The sequence below is a fragment of the Stigmatopora nigra genome, chromosome 1 (genome assembly GCF_051989575.1).
Source record: "Stigmatopora nigra isolate UIUO_SnigA chromosome 1, RoL_Snig_1.1, whole genome shotgun sequence".
Lineage (NCBI taxonomy): Eukaryota > Metazoa > Chordata > Actinopteri > Syngnathiformes > Syngnathidae > Stigmatopora > Stigmatopora nigra.
Genome location: NC_135508.1, coordinates 15,283,297 through 15,307,392, shown reverse-complemented (window position 1 = coordinate 15,307,392; position 24,096 = coordinate 15,283,297). Strand labels below are relative to the sequence as shown.

The following is a 24,096-nucleotide window of genomic DNA, read 5'->3' as shown; positions in this document are numbered from 1 at the left end:
TTAATAGTTAGTTGGGGATAGTATAGTGGACGTGAACCAGGAAAGGGTGGGAAGAATTGACACCGAATATAATTACATGGTGTAATTTCTGGATTATAAGTGGCAAGTGTGTGTATATAGTAGTCACCTCGTGGTGTAGTGGTTCACTTGCCTGACTTTGGTGTGGGCAAGCGTGGGCTCAATTCCCGCTGGTGGCGGAATGATTGGTGTGCGGATGATTATTTGTATCTCTATGTGCCTTACGACTGACTGGCAACCAGTCTAGAGTGTAGTCTGCCTTTCACCCAAAGACATCTGGGTTAGGCTCCAGCAACCCCCGCAACCCTTTCGAGGGTGGGTGGTATGGAAGATGATCATTTGTGTATGTATGTGTATGTACACGTGTGTATGTATGTATTTTTTGTACTAATTCCCCTAACAGAGGACAATTTTCCCTCTTCATTAGTATTCTTTGGCTGGTGTTAGTTAAATATGTTACTTTGCCAAGCAATAATTAAATAAAGTTGTCAAAAAGGGGAAACCATGAAAAATATTGTAATGGAAACCACAAAAAACATTTTATGAACCAAAACCTGCTACGTCTATTAACGCCGTTAAAGGTCTTCAAATCATGTACTTAAATCCATCAACTTAACAGGCATCCACATAAATGTTATTTGGCCGATATCCACTTCAAACTTTTTTACTTGCTCCTCGTAAAGTTGTCCATTCATCCAACTTATCACTTGGACTGCCAATAAAATCCAATGCAGGGGTGTCATTTTCAACTTTATTATTTTTAAACCTTTCAGCAGTAACCTGGTGTGTGTGTGTGTGTGTGTGTGTGTGTGATTGTTTCACATATGAGGTTGCACCCATTTGTATTTCCCCTCATAGTGGAACCCAGCCGTCTTCAGCAGCTCGTCAGCTTCTTTTGGTCCGCGACTGAACATAAAAATTAGATGAAGCTCCTCAACAAACAAGCAGACTAGATATTTTTACCTTAGTAGGCTGTTATTCATTACCTTCCGTATTTGTAGGGTAAAGGGCGGCTCTTATTTTCTTCAATTTTGTGGAGGAGCGGAGTGAAAATTCTCCAAGCCTCCCGCAATTCATCACTGAGCAAGATGTGGATACAAAGGTCAACGACTAACCTTCTTTGCAACAACCAAATGGGTAAAAACAAGCGAGGCCAACCTGCGGACGAAATGCATCTGATTGCCACAGAAGACATCCAGTATGAGCCTCTCGTATGCGTCCGGGAGCTTGACATTCTGCCAGGAGAACATGTAAAATGTTAGTCTACCAATGCTTTTCAAGGAGAATTGATTGGTTACCTTGTATCTGCTCTTATAGGTGAGATCCAACTCAGTTTCTTCTGGCCTGAAGTGACCTCCTGGCCTCTTGGTGGTCATCTTTAGATAGATGGCTTCGTCCGGCTGAACTCGAACGACCAGCTCGTTCCTTTGACATTCATTTGCGAAGATGTCCCCTGGTACATCAGTGAACTGGAGCCGTAACTCGGCCTTACGCTCGTTGAGAGCTTTACCGCAACGTAGGATGAAAGGCACACCTTTAAAGGAATAAAACAGACACAATTCCCCACCATCAGCTTTTTCTTAGAAGTTGAAGGTAGCTGTTTACTAGCTGTTTACTAGCTATTCACTTAGCGGTTCTAATGATCATAACATGCTGATGGTCTCTAATTTGAGATTTTGAGCCCTACCAGCTACGAACACTGCCGTAAAAAAGTAGCATATGTCGCTCTTGCTAAGATGATGATGAATGTTAAAATATTCTTCTGTTGCGAATTTAAAAGGGTTTTTCAGTAGTAGACTCCAAACTATTTGAAGTGGGACAGTGGCAGCGAGTGTGCATGTTTTGTGTACAGTAGTGGCCGATAACACCTAAGTGGAAATTTGTATTGGGAGACAAAAAGTAGGATCGTGAAACAGCGTAACTTTGGAAAAAAATAAATAAATTGTATTTTGATCATATGCACAACAGTTGATTACTTATGATGTTGACTCGTGCACTTCATGGTAAAGTTTTAAATCTCATTCTACTTGTATAATAACAATATAGGTATTCAATTCAATTGAATTCAAAATTTGAAAAATGGAAGGGTCACCCAAAAAGATGCGTACCAACGGAGACATTTTCGAAACTAATGGGTACGCATCTTTTTGGGTCAGCCTATACTTTGTTTTAGCTATTCTTTTGGAAGATTGATTCATTGATTGTGTGAAATACGTAAAACTATGACAAAAGGTTTTTGGTATGGTATATAGTTGTGTTGAGTATTTGTTTAATTTGAGATAGTTTAGTCATTAGACAGTGAAAAAAAATCATTTAGAGCGTTAATTTCTCTTATTTTCTTCTTAAGATTTTAGCATAGGGCACAAAAAGTACTCCTAAACAACATCTTTATGAGTTTTTACATGGTTATTTTCATCTGGATTGTTCAAAATCTCAAAGTCAACAAGGACGTAAATAGACTGGAATGAAAAGCTTTTACCGTCCCATCTTTCATTGTGCACATAGAGCACAGCCATGGCAAAGGTGGGAGTGCAGGAGCCCTCGGGGACGGTAGGGTCATCCAGGTACCCCAATTTGGCCAGACCCTCGCCCTTGGGGTCCCCGACATACTGCCCAAGGACCACCTCGGAGGGATCCACAGGAGCGATGCACTTCAACACCTTCACCTAGAGCACAGGCCAAATTAAAATCAAGGGTTGAGAATCACTCAAACATGAAACTAAAAGGTGTACTGTGAAAACAATCCCATACAGAGAGCCTTGCTGTTACCTTCTCATTTCTCACGTCATCTGGCCCTGTGGAGGCGGGCTTCTCCATGGCGGCCAAGCAAAGCATCTGTAGTAGATGGTTTTGCATCACGTCTCTGTATTCACAAGAAAAAAGAACAAACTAGAACAAATGCCTATCACGGAAGAAGGAGGGACGGGCCATCTTGCTCACCGAATGATCCCAAAATCATCAAAGTAACCTCCACGACCGTAGGTCCCAAATGGCTCCTTGAAGGTGAGCACCACACAGGACACGCTGTTCCTGTTCCAGATTGGTCCGAAGATACGATTGCCAAACCTAGAAAAAGAGAAGGACAATTCCTGAATTGATGGATACTTAAATTCCACCCATCCAATTAGCAATAATCTACATATAAAATATTCTACATAGTTTCTGAGAAAATCCACTTGCTCTAACCCCCTCAAAAAATATTTTTATCTTCCGCTTATCTTCACAAGGGTTACTTGGCCCAATCCAACCCACTATAGGCAAGATGGCGGCGATGAGGACACCCTGAATTTGTTTCCGGCCAATCGCAGGCCACAAGCATACGAACAACCATTTACACTCAAACTAAGTGACAATTTAGAGTGTTCAATCAGCCTACCATGCATGTTTTTGAGATGTAGGAGGACACCGGAGGAGAACATGCAAACTCCATCCACATTCCACATGGGATTGAACACCAACTCAGAAGGGTGATACTGAGACGCTAACCACTTGGCCACCAAACAGGCTGATTGAGGCTTCTTTCCTTTTTCTTTTTTTGTTTAAAAATAAAATTAGACCAAGTATACTAAGGCTTTTGAGGAAGCTTTGTTGTGATTTTCCGGTACTTTATTACTGTTGCTGGAGATTTTCTCTTGGTGTTAAAAAGTTTTTTTTCGTGTTTTCTGTACTGCTTATCCTCAAAATGGTCATTGTAAAATTTGTTTCAGTGGTGGAAATATATAGTGCAATATCCTTATACTTTTAGATCATTTTGTTGCTTGTCGCTGTTAATTCATTCGCTGCTGTCAACAGTTCTTGACATCAAACCCATTTGAATTGCGAAGGTTGGCTTTGAGCGATCATGTTTCAGAGCCATTGAGGGCAATAGCTGTCCAATCCAATTTGACTGGGGAGGGATGGCGTAGCACAAACCAAACTTTTAAAAAATACAAAGATCCTCTGTTTAGTGAAAATATTTCAAATTGGCCCTCTCATCCTTTGATTTTTCTGTATTAGTACTAGTATCGATTTGGATTTCTTATGCCAACTCCGGGAAGCATATAATAAATTAACCACTGACCAGTAAGCTGAGCTAATCAAGCTCCTGATAGTTTATCTCATAAAAATTAATTATAATCACAAGAAAGATCTGAGAATTGAAGGCTTATTTTTCAGGCTTTTTTCAAGCTAAAATGTTGTCTGACTCTGAAATGCTGATGTGTGTTGAGTAAAAGTTACCTGAGCACCATGAGGTTCTGAACCATCTCTTTGCCCAGGTAGTGGTCGATGCGGTAGATCTGTTCCTCGGAAAAAAGTGAAGCCATGTGCGCGGACAGCTCTTGGGAGCTGCCCAGGTCGCGTCCGAAAGGCTTCTCAACGATGAGTCTGTTCCAACCCCTGCAGGGGACATGAATGCTTATCATAAGGTCGGGCTATACTTTCCATTTTATTGAATTTGTATGATAAGAAAGAAGCCCAGTGGAAGGCAATCATGCTGAACTTTCCATAAAAGGTGCTACACCATCATGGATAAGTGTCACAAAAATCAGGTTATGTAACTATACTGTGTGCTGACTTAGGGTTCATGCAGTGGCCAGCAATGTTTGTGCAGACGTCGCGGTAAACCGTGGGAGGCAGAGCCAGGTAGAAGAGCCGGTTGGCCTCCACTCCGCCGGGGAGAGAGGACACGTGAGTGTTGAGCTTTTGGAAGGATTTGGAATCGTCGTAGCAACCGCTCAGATATGAATTCCTGCTGAAGAAGGCGGACAGGCGCTCACCCTCATTATCCGTCACCTCGGGACAAGGAAATCAGAGGTTAAGGGTGCACATCAGAAGATCAGGTCTTAGAAGACATAATGAGAGGCAGATGTTGGACACACAATAGTCTTTCCTTTAAAATTTAATTTTTTTGTGATGCACACCAGTTCCTCCAATAGCAAAACAACCCCTCTGAATTATGCAACATCACCCATTTCTTTGGTTGGGACTGTGCTTTTGAGTTTGCAATATTCCCTCTTTGTCCTCCAAATGTAAGAATTATCATGTTGGCCCGAGGATTTAATTTGAGTCATGTCATACTACATGGCATATTTTGCAAACGTGCCTTTGCAATTAACTCAAGCATCTGGGAATTGCGCCAAAGGATACATCAGACTGGAGTTCTCATATTCTTTTCCTAATATTTTGAAATATTTTCCTTATGTTCCCATAATGTTGTTCAAATATATGTATGTTACCGTTGAGTCTTCTAATAAAAGTGCCTTTATTTACCTCAAATGTTGTCAATAAAGCAATCAGAAGCTTCCTAAAACATTATCTGGATTTCCCCCAATTGTTTAAAAGCATAGTAATTTGTTACGTAAACAAACTGTGGAATTGATTCATTTAAAGATCTACTAAAGACAAGTAAAAAACAAGAACTACCTTCATGTAAGGCAGGCATGCTGCCTTGATGTCCTCCATTGTCAAGTTTGAGCGCGCAAAGCCCACAAAGTAGGTTTCCTCTGGGAGCAGACCATCTCGGTACAACCACCTAATCAAGAGAACGCACCCAAGTCTATGTAATCTAACTTAACTTAGAGGGCTTTAGTATGATAAAACTCACCATAATGTGGCGTAGATCTTCTTCTTTGCAAGATCTCCCTACAAGATCAGATGGGTGGGACAGTTTAAAAATATAAACCAGTTCTTCCTCTGGCCAACATAAAGTGAAATGTCAATAAATGGCATCAAAATATCCCATTAAAAATAACAGGAATAAAAAAATAACAGTTTTCCCCACTGCTAAACCTCAAAATAAAACTCACTAAACCAAATGAGGCTTGCAAGCGAGTGGTTAGCCCATCTTTGGTTCGCGCACAAGTCTCACAGGTCTGGGGTCCTGGGTTCAAACCCATGTCAGTCCTCCTGTGTGGAGTTAGCATAATCTTCCCAGGCTTGTGTAGGCTTTCTCCGGGTACTCTGGTTTCCTCCCACATTCCAAAAACATGCATAGTTGGGTGGTTGGACATTTTAAATTGCCCCAAGATTTGGAATGGTTGTGATTGGCTGGCCACCAATTCAGGGTGTCCCCTGCCTCATGCCCAAAGTGAGCTGGATAGATTCCAGCAGCCCCTACAACACTAGTGAGAGTAAGCAGATCACAAAAATGAAGGAAGGAACGAATGAATTAATTTTTTTTGTATTCATGATTTCATTAATATATTTTGTATTCTCTGTGCTGATAGGGGGGCGATCCAATGTCACTTTGCAACTTGCTGTCAAATGAATCAATAAAGGGCATTTTCATTCTGTTAAATATGCCTGTGCGTATGTACAGATTTATTTATGTATCTTTCTCTCTATTCACTCAAACGACTTTAATGAGGTCAATAAAAGTTTCTGTTTATGGTGACCAATAACATATATTTTTCATATTTTTAAAGAAATATATTTTGTGTTGTAATGTTATCTTTTTGTGTTCTTACTTTCATTGATCTTCCACACAACTGAGGTTTGCAGGCTCACATGGGGTGCCGTTGCCTATCCCAGGCAACAACAGGCTGTCCAAATTGCTTGCCAGCCAAACAGAGCAAACATAGTCACAATCACACCACCTCCAAATGGGAATTGAACCCAGACTACCCACACCAAAGGCAGGCGGAGCACCTCTGCACTATGGGGTGGCCTTGTTCACACCAAATAATAAAATTGCATTGTACATTGAATTTTGGCATAATCAGTGTTTTTTTTAATGCAGGGTAGATGACAAGGCATTTTTTTGAGGGCAGTTATTTACAAAACATTCTTTCAATATTAATAATTACCCTATCTTTACCAAACAAAGATAACGACATTGAAAAGAAATAAAACAAACATTGTTGTTCAAATGGGGGTTAGCCATTTGTTTAATGAAATTTAGCAGGTGTGTTAGTGCTAATTGGAGCCAATTATTCCCACTTGTGCACACTTTACTCTTGCTTTAAATTCCCTCACAGACTGTGACTGACATATTTCACACTGCAACATTGACATCATGGCCCTGGGTTGGCTTGTACTTGTGTTGGCAAATGCTGTTTTGATGGGAAAAGGTGAGACAATGAATGGATTGAGACCCAGGCTTAAAAATATTTTATTGTTGTTGTCTTGCTGAATGCTGGTATGACTTTGTTTCTCTGCAGGCTTTTGTGCTTCTGTTGCTGCTACAAAAGGTGATTACAATGGTGTGCTAGAGAAAATCAGTGTGCCAGTTAGGAACATTTTTGATGCTCATCTGTTTGTGATGAGACTTGTTAAAGGTTTCTTTGGTTGATGTTTAACACAATGGGACTAATAGATATGTATATCCAATTTGAAGTAAGGAGGGTGGCAGTGAATTGGCAAAGTAACCTTGTCTCTGCTGTTATTCTAGCATTAGTCAATTTGAAAACCTAGCTTTCCTTGAGGTTTATGGGTACTCAACTTTTTCTTTTTTTTTTCCATGGGTTTGAAACCCCAAGAAATTGATTGGAAATAATTTACATATTCCTTTTTTTGTGAAGGCCACCCAGTGATGAGCGTGGAATTGAATGTCAATGCAAGCCATGTTGACTCGCGCAATGATCAAATAGGCTACATGAGTGAGAGCCACCACAACGCCACCCAGGTCCCGCTGAGCGACGGGGGCCACAACGCCACCCAGGTCCCGCTGAGCGACGGGGGCCACAACGCCGCCCAGGTCCCGCTGAGCGACGGGGGCCACAACGCCGCCCAGGTCCCGCTGAGCGACGGGGGCCACAACGCCGCCCAGGTCCCGCTGAGCGACGGGGGCCACAACGCCGCCCAGGTCCCGCTGAGCGACGGGGGCCACAACGCCGCCCAGGTCCCGCTGAGCGACGGGGGCCACAACGCCGCCCAGGTCCCGCTGAGCGACGGGGGCCACAACGCCGCCCAGGTCCCGCTGAGCGACGGGGGCCACAACGCCACCCAGGTCCCGCTGAGCGACGGGGGCCACAACGCCACCCAGGTCCCGCTGAGCGACGGGGGCCACAACGCCACCCAGGTCCCGCTGAGCGACGGGGGCCACAACGCCACCCAGGTCCCGCTGAGCGACGGGGGCCACAACGCCACCCAGGTCCCGCTGAGCGACGGGGGCCACGGCCTCAACGCCACCCGGGTCCCGCTGAGCGACGGGGGCCACGGCCACAACGCCACCCGGGTCCCGCTGAGCGACGGGGGCCACGGCCACAACACCACCCAGGTCCCGCTGGGTGACGCGGGCCACGGCGACAACGCCACCCAGGTCCCGCTGAGTGACGGGGGCCACGGCCACAACGCCACCCGGGTCCCGCTGAGCGACGGGGGCCACGGCCACAACGCCACCCGGGTCCCGCTGAGCGACGGGGGCCACGGCCACAACGCCACCCAGGTCCCACTGAGCGACGGGGGCCACGGCCACGGCGACAACGCCACCCAGGTCCCACTGAGCGACGGGGGCCACGGCCACGGCGACAACGCCACCCAGGTCCCACTGAGCGACGGGGGCCACGGCCACGGCGACAACACCACCCGGGTCCCGCTGAGCGACGGGGGCCACAACACCACCCGGGTCCCGCTGAGCGACGGGGGCCACAACACCACCCGGGTCCCGCTGAGCGACGGGGGCCACAACGCTACCCGGGTCCCGCTGAGCGACGGGGGCCACAACGCTACCCGGGTCCCGCTGAGCGACGGGGGCCACAACGCTACCCGGGTCCCGCTGAGCGACGGGGGCCACAACGCTACCCGGGTCCCGCTGAGCGACGGGGGCCACAACGCCACCCAGGTGCCGCTGAGCCACAGTTTAACTCTAAGTTACGACATGTCTGACTACCAGAATGACAAAGTGGATGATGACTCTGAAAACCAAGTGTTTACCATCCTTGTTTGAAGTTTGCCATTGTCTCTGTTTGTGGCAATAAAGTATCCTTGTTACCACAGTAGCTTCCTCCTAAAATGTCTACACACAAGTAAAAATGCTGACTTGGAGCCCAAACCAGTAGGATTACTATTTAATTTCAGTCATTAGTGTGACTGTTTTGAAAACTTTGAAATAAATTTTCAGAGCAATCATTGTCAATAACTTTTGGCTTATGAAATATACGTATTCTGGATAAAATTTATTGTAGAGACATCTAGTTTAATTTTCAAGGATGGCATTTATTTTCTTAACCCAAACCCAGGAAACAACACTAAAGGGATAGACTTTAATCTATGTTAGATTACCACCTGTGACTTTGCATGCATATGCTTGTGTAAGTAAATATCATTAAGCAACAAGTATACTCTTATTTTCTGGACTGCTTTATCCTCAAGGATTGTGTGGGTGCTAGATCCTATCCCAGATGACTTTCGGGCTGAAGGTGGGGGCTACCTCTGAACCTGGATTTGAACCCAGGACTCCAGAACGGTGAAGCCGACGTGCTGGCCACACCACACTATAGTATATCTTTATTATATAAATCATTTTCCTACCCCCAGGCGTCGCCATCACGGCAATTGGAATCGGTCAATTGATTTCACCACTAATGCCGATTGACATGAATTTGTGACATTCCAGATACTTCCTTCATCCATTCATTTTCCAAATATCCCAATCCAAATATGAACCGCATGTTTGATTTATACAGAAGCCTATTATTCATGAGTTAAGAAGTATATTATCTTAGAAATGTTGAGCATGTATGTATGTATGTATGAGGTGTTCAAAGGTCAATTGATAGAGAGAGAAAGAGAGAGACAAAGAGAGAGAGAGGGAGGGAGGGAGGGGGGGGAGGGGAGAGAGAGGGAGGGGGAGAGAGAGACTTTCTGAACTTTGAACGCATTCCATTCCATTTGCAAACAAATGCATATCCAACACAACAGTGCATTTAACTAGATGCATACTAACGAGACCCTTTTAAATTGTGCTGATGAAAAAGCCAAAGAAGGCAGAATAAAGTTTCCCCTTCCCTGCACTGTTGTGCTCTGAATCGAAAAGCAAAAACAGTGCCTGAACACTTGAGTCGGTGTCAAGTGAGCTTTAGTACTGACCGAAGCTCCCAGGATGATGAAAACGTTGGACCGATCGCCCTGTAGCTGTCCATGGAGTTCCTTCCTGAGCTGTCCGAAAACCTCCGAGCGGCTTAACGGCGCCGTCTGCTTTTGCGACTCCATCAGCTTCCACTTACTGCCACCGTGGAGACATGACACACATACACAGACGCACAAGCCCCCCAACTCCCCCCTTGCCGTAGGCACGCAAAGTAAAGACTGAGAAGCAAAATGGCTCGATGCTGCTCCCTATAGGAGAAACAAACCGTGCAACTTACAAACATCTATATAGGTAGTATACTTCATTTCAACTCGGATAATATATTCTAATTTAATAACACACACATTTATGCATGGAGCGGTCAAGTGAAGGGAGTGGTTAGCGCGTGGGCCTCACAGCTTTGGGTTCAAATCCAGGTCGGTCCACCCGTGTCGAGTTTGCATGTTCTCCCTGGGCCTGCGTGGGTTTAGTCCAGGTACTCCAATTTCCTCCCAGATTACAAAGACATGCATGGTACTATGAAGACCCGAATAATAGTAGGCACCGGAATAATAGTAGGCAGTGGAAAATTCAAAAAATAATGAATATTAGTAGTAGGAGTACTATTATTCCGGTGCCTACTATTATTAATTCATTTGGAATTTTCCACTCCCTACTATTATTCCAGTGCCTACTATTATTTGGGTCTTCATAGTAGGCTGATTGGACGCTCTAAATTGCCCCTAGGAATGGGTGTGAGTGTGAATGGTTGTCTGTCTTCTTGTGCCCTCTAATGGGCTGGCCACCGATTCAGGTTGTCCGCCGCCTCTGGCCTGGGGTCAGATGGGATAAGCTCCAGCACCCCACGCGACCCAAATGAGGATAAAGCGGTTCAGAAAATGAGATGAGATTATGCATGTTCATTAATGGCTGTTCCAACTCTGTCTCTCACTGTCATGTTCACAAATCCCTCTTGCCTACTACTTATATATTATTTTCACTACTACCTAATTTTTGTGTTGAGTACATATACATATCTATTACTTATATTTTGATTATTTATCATTACTATATATTGATTATCTATCTGTTTGATTGTTTGTTGTTGAGCCCTCAGACTCGTGGTGCGTTCTCTCAACTCTCTCTCTCTCTCTTTTGCATTTGTTCATTTAAAAGAATTGAAAAAAATCTATAAAAAGGGAAATTGGACTCCAATATTTTTCACTTTAATTGACTGGAAATGCTTATCTTTATTTTTCCAATGTTTTCATTTCATTTAATTACAGCAAAATATGGCTTTCAAGAGCCAATCTTTACCATTTAGGTTAGATGTTGGTTCTGACATGTTTGCAAACCAAATCAAATCAAATTAAAAGCCTTTATTGTCATTATCCACAGCTGCATATAACAAAATTGGTGGTGCTACCCCACAAAGTGCATTTTCCTAGTAAAACAGAAATAATTAATATAAAAATTTCAAAAGTATAAAAAGTCACTTTTGTTGGGGTTTTGATATTTGGGGTGTTTTCACTTGTGTGACCTGTGCATGGGATTAACCCTTAGTTTCACCAGCTGTGTCTTTCCTATTTACTACTCTCATGCAACCCAGGTGTTTCTAATTGTCTTGTCAACCCCTATTGGTGTACTATTTAAACACTGGGTCTTCAGCACCTTCCTGTAACCTCCAGTGTTGCCTCCTCATCGCATTGTGTTTGTTCTATAGTTGACTTTGTCACAACAATTTCTATATTCAAGGTTTTGTTTCGGGGAACCCGTTCATGTTAATGTAGACCATTTTATTCTACCGACTTCCCTGCCTGTTTCCTTTCACTTGGGTCCTACAACACCCTCCACACAGTCTCGTAACAGGTAATTTGTGAATACATTTAACTAGTTTTATTAACATTCATGGGTTCTTGGTTATTTCTGATTGCATCTTCACCAAAGCACTCGCCAAGCAGGTTGGATTTGTACTTTGTGTCAAATCAGGTTCCACAACATTGTGACTTAACCAATTGTCAGGAATGTTTCTCGCCCAGCATCATTGCTTAACAAACATTTACTAGGACCCCTGACCCTGTCCTTTGCCTTTGTGGCGATTGAGGTGTGGTAATAGGTAAGAAAACAAAACAGTGGTTGGAAAATGTTTGTTGTTAAAATGCAAGAATAACTTGAATTACTGGAATAACTGGAACTTGATGACAACATAATTTTCCATTTTAATGAATGGCTATGTTGGGAAACACTTTATTCCAGGTGTAGCATTACAAAATGTAACAATTTCTACATTGTGGACAAATATCCTTACATTTTGATTTTTTTTTTATTTTTAATTTCTTTTTTTTTTTACAAAAATGACCACAAAAATATTGGAAACACTTAAAGTTTTATGTTAATATATTTACGTGCAGTGCCAGGCGATAATTTAGGGCCAGGCCATTAAAGGCCACCAAACTGTACTCCACCTATATGACAAGAATTGGCCATTTGAAATGACAACACAGTAGTATTGAACACTTTCCCTGTCATTGGACTTTGTGTATTTTGGGAAAAGTGAAACTTAAGTGTGTAATTCTAAGTGTGCCGACTGTAATGTTTTTAGATTCTACATTTCTCATTTATTTATTTATTGTGCATTTAAGTCATAAAAGATTGTTAAAGCACTAAATAAATCAGTGAGTTGAGTTGCTGGCTACAACGGCCAACTGAACTGGTTTTTCCAACCCATGTGACCTCCCAAACAGGAAGAGAAAAGATTTAAGCCACAGAAGAAGGCAGGTAACTGTTTAACTAAACTAACGAGTGAAAAAAGGCGTAGATTGTCGTTATCTCATCAAGCGACACATTTCAAAAACTACTATGTTGACCTGGCTGAGCTATTTTAGAGAGACAAATTCCAATAACTGCACATTGACCCTGCCCACTACATTTAAGGACCAATATGTATTGATAATGCTTGTTATAATTTACTGTTTCAAACACTATTTATATTAAATGTTAAAGGACAGAAGTTGAGGTTATTTAATTACATTTGTAATTAATGAATGTTGATGAATCACTTTTTAATCATGGAGTAATATTCATTTGAAAAAGCCACTTTTATATTTTATTTTAAAGGATTTTAGTCATATCAATGTATCAAAAATAGCTACATAGGTTTCCTTGGTTTTGATAGCTGTGAGTTAACCACCAATTTCAGTTTTGTCAAACCACAATTAAGTCCCATCAATAATTTAAATAAATAAATTACTTATCCCTACAAAGACTTGGTGTCCTCCTGTAGACATTTGATATTTTGGGTCAAAATGAAACAAATTCATTTATTCATTTTCCAAACCACCTATCCTCACAAATGTTATGGGGGTGCTGGAGCCTATCCCAGCTGACTTTGGGCAAGAGGTAGGGGACACCCCTAATTGGTGGCCAGCCAATTGCAGGGCACAAGAAGATGGACAACCATTCATGCTCACACTCATACTTGGGCGCAATTTATGGTATTCAACCAGCATGCCTTGCTTGTTTTTGGGATGTGGGAGGAAATCGAAGTAAATACGCAAACACATAGAGAACATGCAAGGACTGATAGGAGATTGAGCTACGGTGCTCCTAGGAAAAAAACATTTGTCTGGAGATAGTAAATGTCCTATGGCCAAGATTTTAATAAAGTCTTTTGCGTAATTTAGTGTCATCTCATTATCACCACCAGCTGCACCATCACCAGAGGAGGTTTAAAATGTAAAATTCAAGTAAAACCACACATTCAGTCTCTGTGAGACATATTGCCTTTTGAAGAGGAAGACTTTCAGGCCATCCAAACCCAACCTTCTACCAGGATTAGCTTCAAAAGCATTGAAGGCCAATACAAGCAGATCCACAGGAGTGTTTGTGTCAAAACATCATCATCTCCCCTACATGGGGATGTCAGGTGAAGGTCCAGTGCTGAAATCTGTCCTCAACATCACAGTTGGCTAATTGAAGAACATTTCCTTTCAGCATTAAACATTGTTTACTGATGGGATTCTTCAGAAGCACTGCCTGAAGAAATGAGAGAAGGAAAAGCATTGGCAGTTTGGATTTGACCAAATTCCACACCCTCAAGTAAATACCCAAACGCACCTGTGTGAAGACCCACTGCTGCTGGGGTGAGACACGAGAGCCCCTTCCCTTTCGCGTGCATAACTCTAACGTCACTGGATCTGAATTATGCTTTGCATGAAGGCACAGCTCCTTGTTGATGTTATGACGGAGTTCACTGTCTGGTGTATACTCAAAGTACTGGGGAAGAACCAGAAAGAATAATTCATTTGTGTATTTAAACCTGTCAAGCAGAGTGCTCACTCTAGCATAAGGCTGTTCAAAAAACATTTTTCTTCTTCATTAGGGGTTTCAAACTCACTTCACTTGGGGGGGGGGTTGCTGCTGGAAATAAGATGCAAAGATTCCCTATAAAAAGGACCAATGTTGCTAATTCACTTTACTTGTTTCGTATGAACACCACTAAAAGTTATCATTTGCTTAAACTATATGAAGCCACAAGAGAGTTAAAAAAAACTAAAACAAATGACATTCATTCATTTTCTATACTGCAAATGCGAGGGATGCTGGAGCCTATTCCAGCTAACTAAAGGCGACAGACGGGGGACACCCTGAATTGGTGGCCAGCCAATCACAGGGCACAAGGAGACGGAGAACCATTCACACGGACACCTATACCTGGGGGCAATTTAGAGTGTCCAATTAGCCTACTGTGCATGTTTATGGGATGTGGAAGGGGACCAGAGTACCTGGAGAAAACCCACCAGGCCCAGGGAGAACATGCAAACTCCACACAGGTGGACCGACCTAGATTTGAACCCTGGAGTACAGAACTGTGAGGCCGACACACCAACTACTCAGCCGCCAGGTTGTTTATCTTCCAAATGCAGTTGGAGGTAATGTACTCCACATGGGAATCTTAGTGCCTTACCTGGTTGCCACCCATGTTGTGACAATGATACATGATTACAGCTTTCCCTCCATTGTTTTTTTCTCCAGCGTCCAGGCATGTTTTAGAGCCAGCATTGCTTATCTGAAAACAAATATTAAACGTGGGAGAGGTTTTTGCATAACACCTGGGTCGATGCAATGTCCACGTAGGCGATAAAGACAAGCTCGACTTACTGCTCCAAATTTTATTGGCGGCTTCGGAACAAACATTTCTGGGTAGACATTGTCCAAGTACCATGAGAAGTTCTTGCACTGTAGTCGGTCTCTTAGTTCCAGACGACTGGAGATGTCTCCATATGATTGCTACAACAGGAAATGATTTTGAAACTGAGATTTTGATTGAAATGTTATAATATTTTGAATGTACATCAATTTATAACGGGAGTTTTCTCACGGGATGCATAGAATACATCTGGGAAATAGTGATAGCATTACTATTATTAAAAATATTTTGGATAATGACTGCTATACTTCAAAATGCATGAAATTTACTGTTATATATTCCAAACAATTTCCTGTCAATAAATACAAGAAAAGTATTTCACGAATGCATCTGAAAATAGTTGCAGCACTCCCATTTTTAAAAATATTTTGGCTCATAATGACTTCACAGGGCTGTGAATTGAATGAGACTGTGACATGAAATAATGATAAAGGAGGACAAGTTAACAAAAATGCAAAACCTTATTTCAGTTCAAGATTATCAGGTGTGATGTTTCCCTTTTTGGGCCTTAGTGGTTGTTAAAAGGCGTGGCAGGTAAACCATTGTCCTGCATTCCAATTGGTCTTGGAAAAAACACTTCAATCAAGACCGTGGCTTTCATAATTTCATGGCTTTATATATGTCCTTTTCAGATGTTTTTGTATTCAAAATGTGTACGTATAGAAACAATATTCCTTTCATTTGAGACTAAAATTATCTTCTGACTCTGCACCCAAAGAAGTTGCACTGGAATGCTGTTTCGCTTGTCATAATTCCTATAAACGTAAATGTTATTTTCCTCGTAATTATATCGTCCTGCCTAACAGGATTGCTTCATTTGCTTCTCAGGATGTTGCTCTGGTTGAGAACTGGCCTTTGTTAGAGGATGAAACATCAAACTTATGGTAAAATACTTGTCGGTCAGGTTGCCACAATCATTAAAAGTTCCTGGTAGATCAGAAAAAGCAGCATTCTGTCTTTTTAGATCTAGGGAAACCCTATGATATGGACTATGGATTTGCTGTGTAGACCCCTTAGGGGCCCAGAATGTGATAGATATGGCCTATTGTTTTAAATGTTTTTTTTGGTTTGTTTTTAAAGTTGTGTTCTCTAACAAACACCTTGAATCCAGTTGCATGAACCAAACAGTTAGCGATTACCATGCCTGCCCTGGATGATGGATAATTTACTGAGACCGGCTCTTGAATGCACCGCATGAATGGATTAGCTTCTCATTCTTATAAAAACTGCTCACCTCTTTGGCAATGGCTGCGGCCCTTTGGTTTCTATGATAGAAAAATTGCTTGTAGTCATCCAGCCAGACCTCAGCCAGGCGCACTTGGTTACGAGTGATGACTTCATGGCCTTTAGGGAATGTGTGTGGACTCTTTGTGCGGAAGACGTGGCCCACCACTGAGCAAGGAAGGATTTCTAGCTGACCGCCGCACTGCCACACCTGGACATGATACACGAACAATGATGATTTTAAAGCAACACTCTTCATCTTGTCAAAATCAGAACATATTCTGTATAGGAGATGAAATGTCGTTAAGACATTGTGATAAAATAAAACTTGAAAATCTAGTCAAATTTGTCTAAATTATGTTACAGATGTAAGATGATATTAGATTTTTTAACATTTAAAACAAAAAGGTCTTTTAGAAAATTCACACTAACTAAGAGGTGGCCAAACCAGTCCTCGACGGCTGCTGTGAGTGAAAGTTTTTGTGTTCCAACCAATGCACAGACACTTTGACCAATAAGATTTCTGCAGAAAAAAAGAAGCACCTGATTGAACTTGTAGTACACCAGATTGGTGAAAAGCTGTCCTATTGATTGGTTGGAATACAAACCCGCACTCATTGCGGCCTTTTATGAAATAGTTTGGACATCCCTGCACTAGGTGCTCTTGTTGGGTGAGCCAAAAGGCAAATATAGGCTGCAAACAGTTGTATTTTGGAAAAATTCCATATATACATGCTGTTTATTTTTAGGACAATACATTTAATTGCTCAGAGTTGGCTGGGACAAACACGAGCACCTCTGTGACCCTTGTGAGGATCAGCGGAATGGAAGATGGTTAAATAAATGAATAAAACCGAGCCATTTAGGTGACCATTGAGTCTTAAAACGTAATAAAAGCAAAATATATAGATATAAAATATTTTTAGAAGGCAAATGACCTATTTTTGTATAATGTTTCATTTACTTAATGGGTGCATTGGAAAAAAAAAACAAATGACTAACCCGGAAGGACATCTCCACATTCTCGCCACCCCAAATCTCCATCTCGGCATCATAAGTTCCGATATGTTCAAAGTAGCTTTTTGATATGGAAAAGAGACCGCCGGCAAAAGTGGGAGTTCTGAAATGTAACAAACAAAATTAGTCCATTTCTGACTACATAGTGTGGTGAGCTATGACTACATATGCCAATTGTGCTCACTTGACAGGCTGCGTTTCATTGTTGCGTTTTTTAAAGATGTCAGCCGGGATGGCCTCCCAGCCAAAACTCATCGCCCAGTCAAAGTTTCCTCGGTTGCCATAATGCTGGTTGGGCACAGGCTTTTGGAATTTGAATGTGTCAAGGTTGATGGAGCTGATGTGAGGACTGACCACCGCTGTGGGTTCTTCCACTATGCGGCTCAGCAGAGGCTCCAGCCAACCGTGGAAGCATTCACCTAAAATCACACAATATCATTCTTTTTTCCCCCCTTTTTATTCGAACAAAATGTCATAGACTTAAAATGCAAAAGGGAATCCGTTTTGTTGTGGCAGTAGCTGTACTACCTACCAGGTACTACTACCTATGAGCGCTCTATCCAAGTAAAACTGGGAAAATGGACGTGGGAAGAAGTAAAACAAATGATGTATTCATTTTCTGAATCTCTCTATCCTCACAAAGATTGTGAGGGGTGCTGTAGCCTATCCTAGCCGACTTTTGGGTATGAGGCGGTGGACACTGAATCGATGACCAGCTGATAGCAGATGATAAAGGTTGAACAAACAAAATATATGACATTCTTGAATGAATATACAACACACGGAGTGCTATTAAGATCATTTTTCGATTATACAGTTCTTCTATATTTCCTTGGTCATTAGTTTTTAAATATAGATTTCAGTCTACCTATGGTTTTACATGATTTCATTTGATCCCTCCGTTTTTTTTGTTTGTCTCAGCATTAAAGACAAGCCTATATGTTGAGTTTCAATAGATCCGGAAAAAGTTAGCAAATAAACATACAGCATTTTTCGCACTGTAATTTACACCTTCAAAGTAAAAGAAAATCATTTTACTAATTGTTGAAAGTACTATGCTTGCTTTTCTGCTGTATTTCTACTGTACTAGCCAATCTGGTGAAAGAATGGTTAGCAGGTCCGCTTCACAGTTCTGAAATGTAGGGTTCAAACCCTGGTGGGCTTTTACTATTCAGTGTGAAGTTTGCATGCTCTACCTGGGCCTGCGTTGGTTGTATTCAGGTACTCTGGGTTCCACCCACATTCCAAAAACATGCATAATACGGTGGTTGAATACTCTAAATTGCGCCTAGGTATGAAATGTCTGTCTCCTTATGACTTATGATTGGTTGGCCACCAATTCAGTGTCCCCTGCCTGTTGCCTATAGTGGGCTGGGATAGGCTCCAGCACCGCACGCGACTCTTGTGAAGATTATCAGTAGGGAAAAATAAGAAATGAATCTACTGAGCGAATGCCTGAGTGTGTGTGTTCTCACAGTGCGCATCGAGGAAGGTGAGCACTTGGCCTTGTGCGACGCTGGCGCCCAGCAATCGGGCCGGGACCAATCCTTTCCTCTCCTGCTGTCTCATCACACGAACAATTTTTAAATCACGGACGAACTCATCCAACTGGCTCTGCAAGTACACTGTAAGGTTGGGAAAGAACATATTTTATATTATTATATTATATACCTATATATAAAATACACAGTGAACATCTCTCAAGGAGGGGGCAAGGTTTCCCTTTTTATCAAGTAATAATTTCATTTTCATGTTTAAGAATATAGGAAGCAGCACGGTGGAAGTGGTTAGCATGTCTATCTCACAGTTCTGAGATCGAGGGTTCAATCCCTGATGGTTTCCGTCCTCCCTGTATGGAGTTTGGATGTTCTCCCATGCCTGGATTGATTTTGTCCGGGTCCTCTAGCTTCCTCCCACCTCCCAAAATGCAGAGTAGGCTGATTGGACAACACAAATTGCCCCTAGGTATGAGTTTGAGCGTGAGAGGTTGTTAGTCTACTACGTGTGCCCTGCGACCATTTCAGAGTGATCAGAGTTAGAGTGGCAAGGCTTCGCCTCCCCTGCGACCCTCGTCAGGATAAGTGGCTCAGAAGATCAGTGAGTTCAAGAGTTAGTTAGCAGTGCTAAAGATTTAATTGGACATGAGATGGGCCCACTCCCTTTTTCTGTTTAGTAAGATCCCCTTTTCTGGAAAAGAGGTGGGCTGACGTAGTTCACATGAGTAGCCAGCCAGGAATCCCAAATAAACACTTTTAGGACTTTTGGGCTTGTGGGGAAGCTTTGCAAAGCAATGACATATATCCATAGGAAGAGACTCCAAGTCCCTTAAAAGTAATATAATATGATAGGAAATTTACATTAAGTAACCCTGGCATGCCATAAAAGTTTAAGGAGGTGACCAAACCAATGACTTGTGAATACAAGGAGGAAGGGACCCAAATTGAGCTCATTTCCTGCTATTGACAATGATGGACATCCATTTTTTTTTTAACTGGGAGTTCTGGCTCTGTTTCTCGGTCAATGCCATTGACGGCGGACAGGCGATTGAACAAATATTCTTCCAAATGAATTGGACGTCTAGTGCTATGAATGGCAGCCAATAGGTTTCAAGGAAGTTCTACAAAATTAATAGGATTCAATTTTTCCAGAAATGTCTTTTTTTTGCAAGTCTGTGCTATCAAATAAAATAATTTGGTCCAAAGTTGTTCTTGAGGAATACATTCATTCATTTTCTGTACCGCTTATCCTCAAAAGGGTTGCAGGGGTGCTGGAGCCTATCCCTCGCTAACAACGGGCAACATTCACGCTCATACTCATGGACATTTTAGAGTGTTCAATCAGTCTACCGTCCATGTTTTAGGTATGTGGGAGGGAACCGGAATACCCGGATAAATCCTGCGATCGAGCCCACGAACCCAGAACTGTGCTGTGGTCTACTTGCTAATGACCGCCTTGGGGAAGTACATTTACGCAATATTTGATGCCAGGTAAAATTCCTTTATAGGATTTCTGGGTGCCTACAAAACTTAGCCGACAAGTCCTAAGCCAAGATTCAATTAAACAAAAACTGGGACATCTTGAAATGAAAACAATTACAGTATTTAGTATAGTTCATCAATAGGACCTTTCCAGCCAAAGTAATTGTATACTGGAATCTCAATTAACCTTTTGCCTGTTAGGTGTGGTAATAATTATGGGTGTAAGGTAATTGCATTTAAAGTGAGTCAGGTGCCCGATGACTAAAGAGCAAGGAGTGATCATAACGTTTTTTTTTCTTTTTTTAAATAATTTCAATGAGGAAAGCCAGGAAGACTGAAAATCTATTTCAGGGTGCAGTAAGTACTAAACAAAAGAGTTGAAATTCCAATTGGGTCAATTTTAAAAAAATAAAAATAAAAAGCTGTTCATTGTATGGAGTACCCAGAATGTGAGTTGTCAAATCTTAAATATACAATTTTTAGTAAATGGCTGAAAGAAAATCTGCCAAAAATGTACGCTTCCATACATTCACTTGGTCGTTTTGAGATTTTAACTGCTTTGATTTATGCAAAGATAACAGATTTTTTTTTTTTTGCTTTTACACAAATCAAGTGGTGGAGAGTTTTTCAGTTCTGCCTCACACGCTGACCACTTTTCTCCACTTAATTTGTTGTACGTGCCTATAATTTAATTTTCAACCTTTTGAACGTGTTCACTGTTGTCATTGGCTGGCTAGCCGTCCCCTCTCCCACCTTCAGTGCTCGCGTCGTCCACAAGGATGATTTCTTTAAGCAGCATGGCGGGGGACGTGTGCAGGACGCTGTAGACCGTCCGGAGCAGTGTTGACCAGGCCTCATTGTGGAACACAATGATCACGCTGGTGTCAGGCAGGGGAGGGCATCGGGAAAACCTCTGGGCCAAACACCTGAATATGTTGCAGGACATTCTAATTAAGTCAATAATTTCTAAACACATCTGCCAATTCCAATGGGAATTTGGAAAAAGTGAACAACCATCAGAGCAAAGCCTCCCTATAAGTTGCATTTTCTTTTTATTATTTTATTATTAAAAGGTATCATGGATTCATTCACTGATATTTCTGATGATAGAAATCAAATCCATTTCACCTGGAATGGCTGGAATTGAGTGTCCAAGTTTTCTGGGGTCGAACCCACACCCCCAGAACTGTGGTTCCAACATACTAACCACTTATCTGCCAGGCTTCCCCAACAGCGATATCACATATTGAGAATCAATGATGCATACTTATTGTAATGTAGCATGATGATGATGACGTAGTTCTTTCACCTGCCTTCTGTGAGAGCAGTGTGGGTTCGATTCCCTTTCAGTGGCAGAGTGTTTGTGAGTGCAGATGGTTGTCTGTGTCTGTGTGTGCATTATGAATAAATAGCGACCAATTTAGGGTGTAGTCTGCCTTTTGCCCCGTCTCAGCTGGAATAGGCTTCGGCACCCCGCGACCCTGACCAGGATAAGCAGTGTTGAAAATGAATGAATGAATGGTGTTATTTAAAGATTTGTAAACAAACAACCATTTAAAAAGAAAATCAAAAATGAATAGTATTCAACAATTGCATGAGAGAAACTCATGTTGTACTATCCAGCATTCAATCAAATTCTCTATTTACGAGGCTTTTTTCCCGAATACGGGATGAAATAAAATTCTAATATAATCACGTCTAATATTTTAGGTTCAAACCCAATTGCAGGTTATTCATGTTATCATTAAAAGGGTAATTGGTCAGAATTATTTTCAATGACTGTTGATCTCATAGCATGTCAGAAAAATAGGAAAAATATTCATCATTGTTTTTCAAAGCAAAACATTTATTTTCTTTGAAGACCTAAAGAAATTCAAAATGTATTTGAAAAGTTGAGGCTGAAACAAAAGGATTTAAGATAATTCATCAATCTTCTGAAGTTGTTGCCAAGTTGCTTTATTTAATTTACGTTAATAGATTTTTGACAGCCCCACATTCCATTGAGTCTTATCAGAAACACTTTTGATCTCACGTGATGTTAGCACACCATCTGATAATCACTTTTCATTTATTCACTCTACGAACCGCTTATGATCACACGGCTCACGGGGTATGCTGGAGATTATCCCAGCTGACTTCGGGCCAGAGGCGGGGGACACCCTGAATCGGTGGCCAACCAATCGCAGGGCACAAGGAGATGGACAGCCATGCACACTCACACCCATACCTAGGGGCAATTCAGAGTGTCCAATCAGCCTACCACACATGTCTTAGGAATGTGGGAGAAAACTGGAGTACCCGGAAAAAAACAACGCTGGCCCGGGGAGAACATGCAAACTCAACACAGGTGGTCTAACCTGGATTTGAACCCAGGTACCCTACTGTAAGGCCGATATGCTAACCACTCAGCCCCGGGCCAACCCACCTTAATATCTAGATGCAAATTACAGTGTCCAATCAGAATACCATGCGTGATTTTGAAATGTAGGAGCAAAACCGGAGTTCATGGAGAGAACCCACTAAGGCCCGGGGAGAATATGCAATCTCAACACAAGAAGGTAAAATCTGGATTCAACGTTCTCAGAAGGTTATAATCACTGTTTCTATATAATTTGCATTTAGATGGATGATTTTTTAATGAGAATTTAGGTCCACCTTACGATAGAGACACTGCACCACGGTCAGCTGGTATGATGCTGAGTTGCTGACCGTTACAGTAATTTATAAGAAGATCCAAATTTTGAAAGGGTTGTGTAGAAAAAATGAGATAATATTTCTTACTCTGGAGGACGAGTGTCATCGCCGAGGTTCCGGCTGAGCGAGATTCGATCGCTCGCGAACAAGTTGAAGCAATGTTTGGTCATGCCGGCGTCCTTCTCCTTGATCTCCTCGGGAGACATGTCTTTCTTTTCAAATCCTTCACCAAAGGCGCCGGGCGCTTTGGGGTTTTGAAGTGGTCTCTCTAAATGAGGCTTGAGGTCCTCCTTGCTGTAAAAACCAGGGAGGCAAATCTCAGGTTCCTTTGGATTCGGGATCTGGAAAGCAAAGTTTTTGATGGCTTCTCGGACCAGGACCATCACTTTCTCCTTCCCTGCCACCTGGTTCCAAAGGCTCGGTTCATTGGTGGCAGAAGCACCAGGATCCAGCTGGAGGAGCACCATAGCCACTAGAAAGACGGCCCCCCCAAAAAGGGCCAATTTTAGAATGGATGTCCGACGGCGGGGGAACATACGCATGGTTCAGAAGAAGCTGACAAGACCCTGAGTTGACATGGGTTTGTAAAGTGAATTGAGGAAGCGGTTAGAAGTGACTCATCCAGTCAACCACTCAAACTCCCTTCATGTGTCATAGCAGCAGGTTCACGTAACACCACACCTTTCACCAGGACACACGTGAGAGCAGTCGAGCCAGCTCAAGATCACTCCCACATTGCTCAAATCACTCCACAGGTGGAGTGACAGCTAAAGTATGAAGTCTTGGATGTCATCCCCACATGGCTAAAAAATATTGTTTCCTGCATTGCACAAACAGGATCTAACCACTGCAACAGTGACTGTCAAAACTGTGAACACGGAAATTCACTCTTACGCTTGCCCATCATTTATTTACCTGCGAGTCATTGAAAGGGGCCACCCATTGGCTTTGAGTAACAAATTACCTTG

At 42.3% G+C, this 24,096-nt stretch overlaps 3 protein-coding genes across 3 annotated transcripts; 1 reads left to right on the top strand and 2 right to left on the bottom strand.

The window, feature by feature from the left end:
• Positions 1 to 783: 783 nt before the first annotated feature.
• On the bottom strand, positions 784 to 10,244 carry LOC144196032 (glucose-6-phosphate 1-dehydrogenase-like). The gene is made up of 12 exons (XM_077716003.1): positions 10,027 to 10,244; positions 5,603 to 5,640; positions 5,422 to 5,530; positions 4,574 to 4,791; positions 4,237 to 4,395; positions 2,959 to 3,084; positions 2,788 to 2,881; positions 2,498 to 2,684; positions 1,317 to 1,552; positions 1,177 to 1,253; positions 1,005 to 1,097; positions 784 to 924 (listed from the first exon to the last, which is right to left on the bottom strand). Exons 1-12 carry the CDS (start codon positions 10,147 to 10,149, stop codon positions 837 to 839), a joined length of 1,548 nt encoding a protein of 515 aa, XP_077572129.1. The 5' UTR covers positions 10,150 to 10,244; the 3' UTR covers positions 784 to 836.
• LOC144199744 (uncharacterized) lies at positions 6,931 to 8,884 on the top strand. The gene is made up of 3 exons (XM_077721582.1): positions 6,931 to 7,067; positions 7,158 to 7,187; positions 7,518 to 8,884. The coding sequence occupies exons 1-3, from the start codon at positions 7,013 to 7,015 to the stop codon at positions 8,882 to 8,884; spliced, it is 1,452 nt and encodes a 483-aa protein (XP_077577708.1). The 5' UTR covers positions 6,931 to 7,012.
• A 2,371-nt stretch (positions 10,245 to 12,615) lies between the features above and the next one.
• Positions 12,616 to 23,820, bottom strand: galnt6 (UDP-N-acetyl-alpha-D-galactosamine:polypeptide N-acetylgalactosaminyltransferase 6 (GalNAc-T6)). The gene is made up of 10 exons (XM_077729729.1): positions 23,216 to 23,820; positions 21,188 to 21,360; positions 18,932 to 19,081; positions 17,641 to 17,875; positions 17,442 to 17,559; positions 16,450 to 16,650; positions 15,167 to 15,295; positions 14,973 to 15,074; positions 14,123 to 14,281; positions 12,616 to 14,041 (listed from the first exon to the last, which is right to left on the bottom strand). Exons 1-10 carry the CDS (start codon positions 23,668 to 23,670, stop codon positions 13,928 to 13,930), a joined length of 1,836 nt encoding a protein of 611 aa, XP_077585855.1. The 5' UTR covers positions 23,671 to 23,820; the 3' UTR covers positions 12,616 to 13,927.
• Positions 23,821 to 24,096: the final 276 nt, after the last annotated feature.

Excerpts from the sequence above, each read along its gene's own strand:
- LOC144196032 (XM_077716003.1), bottom strand. The coding sequence starts at position 10,149 with ATGGAGTCGCAAAAGCAGACGGCGCCGTTAAGCCGCTCGGAGGTTTTC. Across the intron at positions 5,641-10,026 it reads TCATCATCCTGGGAGCTTCG|GGAGATCTTGCAAAGAAGAA; the intron begins GTCAGTACTAAA and ends CTGATCTTGTAG. Across the intron at positions 5,531-5,602 it reads AAGATCTACGCCACATTATG|GTGGTTGTACCGAGATGGTC; the intron begins GTGAGTTTTATC and ends TCTCTTGATTAG.
- LOC144199744 (XM_077721582.1), top strand. The coding sequence starts at position 7,013 with ATGGCCCTGGGTTGGCTTGTACTTGTGTTGGCAAATGCTGTTTTGATG. Across the intron at positions 7,068-7,157 it reads TGCTGTTTTGATGGGAAAAG|GCTTTTGTGCTTCTGTTGCT; the intron begins GTGAGACAATGA and ends GTTTCTCTGCAG. Across the intron at positions 7,188-7,517 it reads TTCTGTTGCTGCTACAAAAG|GCCACCCAGTGATGAGCGTG; the intron begins GTGATTACAATG and ends TTTTTTGTGAAG.
- galnt6 (XM_077729729.1), bottom strand. The coding sequence starts at position 23,670 with ATGCGTATGTTCCCCCGCCGTCGGACATCCATTCTAAAATTGGCCCTT. Across the intron at positions 17,560-17,640 it reads AATGAAACGCAGCCTGTCAA|AACTCCCACTTTTGCCGGCG; the intron begins GTGAGCACAATT and ends GTTACATTTCAG. Across the intron at positions 15,296-16,449 it reads CCGCAGCCATTGCCAAAGAG|CAATCATATGGAGACATCTC; the intron begins GTGAGCAGTTTT and ends TTCCTGTTGTAG.